General features: G+C 39.7%; 1 protein-coding gene across 1 annotated transcript; it reads left to right on the top strand.

The window, feature by feature from the left end:
* Nucleotides 1–695: 695 nt before the first annotated feature.
* Nucleotides 696–7133, top strand: LOC146954506 (uncharacterized). The gene is made up of 2 exons (XM_085744862.1): nucleotides 696–2216; nucleotides 7125–7133. Exons 1-2 carry the CDS (start codon nucleotides 696–698, stop codon nucleotides 7131–7133), a joined length of 1530 nt encoding a protein of 509 aa, XP_085600988.1.
* The last annotated feature ends 216 nt before the right edge of the window (nucleotides 7134–7349 follow it).

Raw genomic sequence — 7349 nt, 5'->3', positions numbered from 1 at the left:
TTGATTATGATTTGCGATGAAAATTAGTAACGGTATTTGATGATTGTGTTTGTTATGAAATGAAAAATATGCTAATTGTTAATTGACGATATGTTATTAATGTTTAAGTTGTTAAATGCATTTTATTGGATTATATGCTTAATGTATTGATTATGAAATCTCACCCCTTCTGCGTATATGTTGCCTCGACCGTGGGTAATGTGCAGGTAATAAAGATTAGAGGCGTTCATGAGTGGACTCTCAGTTGGTGTCTAGGTGCTCTGATACGTAACGGGATGGGGGCTTGCTTTTACTTCTATTCCTTACGTGTTTCTTTTATGAACTAATTTATGAGAATTTCCAATAAGGCCTGTGTGCCAAGATTTTTATTATGTTGAACTATTTTCCGCTGCGTAGTTTCAGATTTTGTGATGTTGAACTTGAAGGATAATTATTATTATCTATTTTATGATTCTCAAGAAGTATGTGACATTTCGTTTATGATTTAAATACTCTGATTTTAAATGAAATTTTCAAGTTGGGGAAAACGGGGTGTTACAATTGGTATCAGAGCAGGTCGGTCCGTCCGGCCAAGTAGTGAGTCAAGTTGTGTCTTTAGGAGTTGGAATACCACTATTATGACATTCTAAATGTTGTGTGTTGTGCAGAGAAGAGACCTGGAGGCTGCGAATCTTATTTACTATAAGAGGACTAGAATGGCTGGAAGAAATGATGCTGCGATTGCTGCTGCTTTGGAAGCTGTAGCCCAAGCTGTGGGACAACATCCAAATGCTGGTGCTGGTGCGAATGCTGATGTGAGAATGTTGGAGACCTTTCTGAGAAATCATCCTCCTACCTTCAAAGGAAGGTACGACCCTGATGGAGCACAGACGTGGCTCAAGGAGGTTGAGAGAATTTTCATAGTTATGCAATGTACTGATGATCAGAAGGTGCGTTTTGGAACGCATATGCTGGCTGAGGAAGCTGATGACTGGTGGGTGAGCCTCCAACCTACCCTAGAGCAGGATGATGCAGTTATTACTTGGGCTGTGTTTAAGAGAGAATTCCTAAACAGATATTTTCCTGAGGATGTTCGCGGGAGAAAAGAGATCGAGTTCCTTGAGCTAAAGCAAGGAAACATGTCGGTGACAGAGTATGCAGCAAAGTTTGTGGAGCTGGCTCAGTTCTATCCACACTACACGGGGGACAATGCTGAGTTCTCCAAGTGTATCAAGTTTGAGAATGGTTTGCGTGCTGATATTAAGCGAGCCATTGGTTACCAACAGATCCGTGACTTTTCTGCTTTGGTGAGCAGATGCAGAATCTATGAAGATGACAGCAAAGCTCATTATAAGATTATGAGTGAGAAGAGGGGTAAGGGCCAACAAAGTCGCCCAAAGCCTTACAGTGCTCCTGCTGACAAAGGAAAAGGAAGAGCTAATGATGAGATGAGGTCTAATAAGAAGGATGCTGGTGCTGAGGTTGTTTGTTACACTTGTGGCGAGAAAGGCCATAAGAGTACTGCTTGTACTAAGGATATTAAACGGTGCTTTCGTTGTGGCAGTAAAGGACATACACTTGCAGAGTGTAAGCATGCGGACATTGTGTGTTTTAACTGCAAAGAAGAGGGTCATATTGGGTCTCAGTGTACGAATCCGAAGAAGACTCAGACTAGAGGGAAGGTGTTTGCTTTGACTGGTACTCAGACTGAAAATGAGGATCGTTTGATCAGAGGTACTTGTTATATTAACAATACTCCTTTAGTTGCTATTATTGATACTGGTGCTACACATTGTTTTGTTGCTTTTGATTGTGCTTCTAAGTTGGGTCTTGCTGTGTCTGATATGAGTGGAGAAATGGTCGTCGAAACTCCAGCTAAGGGTTCGGTGACTACTTCTCTTGTTTGTTTACGATGTCCTTTGTCTATGTTTGATCGTGATTTTGAGATTGATTTAGTTTGTCTACCTCTGAGTGGAATGGATGTAATTCTTGGTATGAACTGGTTAGAGTACAACCATGTTCTCATTAATTGTTTTAGTAAGTCGGTGCGTTTCTCTTCTGCTGAAGAGGAAAGTGGAGCAGAATTTTTGTCTACTAAGCAACTGAAGCAATTAGAACGCGATGGGATCTTGATGTTTTCCTTGATGGCATCCTTATCTTTGGAGAATCAAGCAGTGATTGATAAGTTGCAGGTGGTGTGCGATTTTCCTGAAGTTTTCCCTGATGAAATCCCTGATGTACCATCGGAGAGAGAAGTTGAATTTTCTATTGACCTTGTTCCGGGAACGAAGCCTGTGTCTATGACACCTTATCGTATGTCAGCTTCTGAGTTGGCTGAGTTGAAGAAACAGTTGGAGGAATTGCTAGATAAGAAGTTCATTAGACCGAGTGTTTCACCTTGGGGAGCGCCGGTATTGTTGGTTAAGAAGAAAGATGGAAGTATGAGGTTGTGCATTGATTATCGACAACTGAATAAAGTAACTATAAAGAATAGATATCCACTTCCTAGAATTGATGATTTGATGGACCAGCTGGTGGGTGCACGTGTGTTCAGCAAGATTGATTTAAGGTCGGGTTATCATCAGATTAAAGTAAAAGATGAAGACATGCAGAAGACGGCCTTTAGGACGCGATATGGTCATTATGAATATAAGGTGATGCCTTTTGGTGTGAGTAATGCGCCTGGCGTGTTTATGGAGTATATGAATCGCATTTTCCATGCATTTTTGGATCGCTTTGTGGTTGTGTTCATCGATGATATTTTGATTTACTCTAAGACAGAAGAAGAACATGCAGAACATTTGAAAGTCGTTTTGCAAGTGCTGAAAGAGAAAAAGTTGTATGCTAAATTGTCTAAGTGTGAATTCTGGTTGAACGAGGTAAGTTTTCTGGGCCATGTTATTTCCGGTAGTGGTATTGCAGTCGATCCATCTAAAGTTGAAGCAGTATCACAATGGGAGACTCCTAAGTCAGTTACAGAGATTAGAAGCTTTTTGGGTTTGGCAGGATACTATCGAAGATTTATAGAAGGATTTTCTAAGTTGGCACTTCCGTTAACTCAGTTGACGTGTAAAGGTAAAACCTTTGTGTGGGATGTTCATTGTGAGAACAGTTTTAATGAATTGAAGAAGCGTTTGACGACGGCTCCAGTTTTGATTTTGCCAAAACCTGATGAACCTTTTCCGGTGTATTGTGATGCGTCCAAATTAGGTTTAGGCGGTGTGCTTATGCAAGATGGTAAAGTTGTTGCTTATGCATCAAGACAGTTGAGAACTCATGAACGAAACTTTCCTACTCATGACCTTGAATTAGCTGCAGTCGTATTTGTCCTTAAGATTTGGAGACACTACTTGTATGGTTCGAGATTCGAGGTGTTTAGTGATCACAAGAGCTTGAAGTATTTGTTTGATCAGAAAGAATTGAATATGCGACAGCGACGGTGGCTCGAATTGTTGAAGGATTATGACTTTAGTTTGAATTACCATCCGGGTAAAGCTAATGTTGTTGCGGATGCCTTAAGTAGGAAGAGTTTACATATGTCTGCTATGATGGTGAAGGAATTTGAATTACTTGAACAGTTTAGAGATATGAGCTTAGTTTGTGAAATGTCGTCTCAGAGTGTTAAGTTAGGAATGCTGAAAATTGATAACGATTTCTTGAAAAGTATTAGAGATGCACAGAAGGTTGATGTTAAGTTTGTGGACTTGTTGGTTGCTAGTAATCAAACTGAAGATGGTGACTTTAAAGTTGATGATCAAGGTGTGTTGAGGTTCCGAGGTAGGATTTGTATTCCAGACAATGATGAGATAAAAAGGATGATTCTGGAAGAGAGTCATAGGAGTAGCTTGAGCATTCATCCGGGAGCTACAAAGATGTATCATGATTTAAAGAAGCTGTTTTGGTGGTCAGGATTGAAACGTGATGTGGCACAATTTGTGTACTCTTGTTTGATTTGTCAGAAGTCGAAGGTAGAGCATCAGAAACCTGCTGGGTTGATGACACCGTTAGATGTACCAGAATGGAAATGGGATAGTATATCCATGGATTTTGTGACGAGTTTGCCAAATACTCCTAAAGGGAATGACGCAATTTGGGTGATTGTTGACAGATTGACGAAGTCGGCAAATTTCCTTCCGATTAATATTAGTTTTCCTGTGGCTCAGTTGGCGGATATTTATATTCGAGACATTGTGAAGCTGCATGGTGTTCCTTCGAGCATTGTGTCAGATAGAGACCCACGATTTACTTCTAGATTTTGGAAGAGTTTGCAAGAGGCTTTAGGCTCTAAGTTGAGATTGAGTTCGGCTTATCATCCTCAGACAGATGGTCAGTCGGAAAGAACAATTCAGTCACTCGAAGACTTGTTGAGAGTTTGTGTACTTGAGCAAGGTGGGATTTGGGATAGTCATCTCCCGTTAATAGAGTTCACTTATAATAACAGCTATCATTCAAGTATTGGGATGGCACCTTTCGAGGCTTTGTATGGTCGGAGGTGTAGGACTCCGTTGTGTTGGTTTGAGACCGGTGAAAGTGTGGTTCTAGGACCAGAAATTGTTCAACAGACTACTGAGAAGGTGAAAATGATTCAAGAGAAGATGAAAGCGTCGCAGAGTCGACAGAAGAGTTACCATGATAAGCGTAAGAAAGACCTTGAGTTTCAAGAGGGAGACCATGTGTTCTTGAGAGTTACCCCAACGACCGGTGTTGGTCGTGCATTGAAGTCAAAGAAGTTGACTCCAAAGTTTATTGGTCCTTATCAGATATCTGAGAGAATTGGCACGGTGGCTTATAGAGTTGGCTTACCACCGCATTTATCAAATTTGCACGATGTGTTTCATGTGTCGCAGCTGAGGAAGTATGTTCCAGACCCGTCCCATGTGATTCAGAGTGATGACGTGCAAGTTAGAGACAACCTTACGGTGGAGACTTTACCTTTGAGGATTGATGATCGCAAAATGAAGACGTTGAGAGGCAAAGAAATACCTCTAGTGAGAGTTGTTTGGAGCGGCGCTACTGGTGAAAGCTTGACGTGGGAGCTGGAGAGTAAGATGATGGAGTCTTATCCAGAGTTGTTTGCTTGAGGTAAATTTTCGAGGACGAAAATTCTATAAGTTGGGGAGAGTTGTAACGCCCGTCTTAATTATTTGATTATTTAAAAATATATTTATATATATGATTTAAGTGATTTTCATGATTGATATGTGTGAATTTTATGATTCATGAAGTTGAGTGGTTTATATGATTTATAAATGAATTATGTGGGGTATTTTGTTGTGGTGAAGTTGTTATGTTGTTATGACTTATTTTATTATTAAATAAAATAAGATATGATAAATAAAATAAAAATATTAGAAGTTGGGCTGTGATGTGTAAAGAGTAAGTTTAGAGGTGAGAAGAGTAATACGAAAAGATAAATAGGGCAAACAGAAGTTAGAAACGTTTTTACGTGAAACACTTTTGGAGAAAAGGGAGAAAAGTCAGAAAAGAGGAGAACTAGAGGGAGAGCTGCGATTTCATCATAACCAGGTAAGGGTGAGACTAATTTTCAATATTATTAAGGGTATAATTCTATAGGATGAATTTAGCATGATTAGGTTAAGTTTTGGTGAGAATTGAGAATTAGGTTTAGGATCAATTTTGATGAATGAATCAAGAACAGATGTTAGATTGATGCTAAATTAGTGTACAGAACTCAGATATACCATAAGATGATAATTAGATGTTGAATTGAGGTTAGAATTAGGAGATTAAGTGAAAAGTTGGAATTTTTAGGTTTCTGGCCGTACTGACATTCATCGCTCGCACCTGCGAGCAAGAACACTCGCAACTGCGAGCTAGAACCCAGAACTCGCAACTGCGAGTGACCTGTGAGCTCGCAACTGCGAGCAGAATAACTCGCCACTGCGAGTAAATACGTAGGAACCCAGAATGCACACTTTGCTCGCCATTGCGACTGAAGTTACTCGCCACTGCGAGTTAGGCTGTTAGTTGCCCAAAATTGTCCCGATGCGATCCTTTCGCACGTGTAGTCTTGATATGACCTTAGAAGTAAGTTAGAGAGCTGTTTAGGATGCTTTCATAAGCTCCAGAAGTCTGTTATGGTGACTGAAACTAGAAGTGTTGCTGCATGAATGCTATAATGATGTTTTATGATATTTATATTGATGTAATTAATTCTTTATGTGAATGTTAACACATTCAAGCGTTGTTAATTGTTGTATGTTGCTGCTGTTTTCTGTTGTCGACTGTTAGTGTCTTGAGGTTGCATGAGTCGGTCTATGTTGTTGGAATTTAAGAAGTCGTCCATGATTATGAGTCGTATGAGTTGTACACGTCGTTGTCTAAGTTGTTGGAAGTTGAGTTCATTGCATACTCATTAAAGTTGGGGGCTTTAGGCCCGGCAGCCTTTGTGCTCATTAAAGTTGGGGGCTTTAGGCCTGGCAGCCTTGTGCTCATTAAAGTTGGGGGCTTTAGGCCCGGCAGCCTTTGTGCTCATTAAAGTTGGGGGCTTTAGGCCCGGCAGCCTTTGTGCTCACACGTTGAAGAGCTTATTATGCTCATTTTGTTGTTGAATGGTACCACATGCATTTGCATATCAAGAAGTTTCATGTTGTCTAAGTTGTTAAGTTGTTGTTGTGTTGATAGAGTTGCATGGTCAAAGATGAGTTGTGTTGTCCAGTTGTTGTTGAGTTGATAGAGTTGCATGGTCAAAGATGAGTTGTGTCGTCAAGTTGAGTGTTAAGTTGATTATGATTTGCGATGAAAATTAGTAACGGTATTTGATGATTGTGTTTGTTATGAAATGAAAAATACGCTAATTGTTAATTGACGATATGTTATTAATGTTTAAGTTGTTAAATGCATTTTATTGGATTATATGCTTAATGTATTGATTATGAAATCTCACCCCTTCTGCGTATATGTTGCCTCGACCGTGGGTAATGTGCAGGTAATAAAGATTAGAGACGTTCATGAGTGGACTCTCAGTTGGTGTCTAGGTGCTCTGATACGTAACGGGATGGGGGCTTGCTTTTACTTCTATTCCTTACGTGTTTCTTTTATGAACTAATTTATGAGAATTTCCAATAAGGCCTGTGTGCCAAGATTTTTATTATGTTGAACTATTTTCCGCTGCGTAGTTTCAGATTTTGTGATGTTGAACTTGAAGGATAATTATTATTATCTATTTTATGATTCTCAAGAAGTATGTGACATTCCGTTTATGATTTAAATACTCTGATTTTAAATGAAATTTTCAAGTTGGGGAAAACGGGGTGTTACAATTGGTATCAGAGCAGGTCGGTCCGTCCGGCCAAGTAGTGAGTCGAGTTGTGTCTTTAGGAGTTGGAATACCACTATTATGACATTCT

The sequence above is a fragment of the Medicago sativa genome, chromosome 1, assembly GCF_051527215.1.
Source record: "Medicago sativa cultivar Bolivia chromosome 1, Bolivia_mono, whole genome shotgun sequence".
Lineage (NCBI taxonomy): Eukaryota > Viridiplantae > Streptophyta > Magnoliopsida > Fabales > Fabaceae > Medicago > Medicago sativa.
Note: the sequence above shows the minus strand (reverse complement) of the source record. Positions and strands in the feature narration are given on the sequence as shown.

Excerpts from the sequence above, each read along its gene's own strand:
- LOC146954506 (XM_085744862.1), top strand. The coding sequence starts at position 696 with ATGGCTGGAAGAAATGATGCTGCGATTGCTGCTGCTTTGGAAGCTGTA.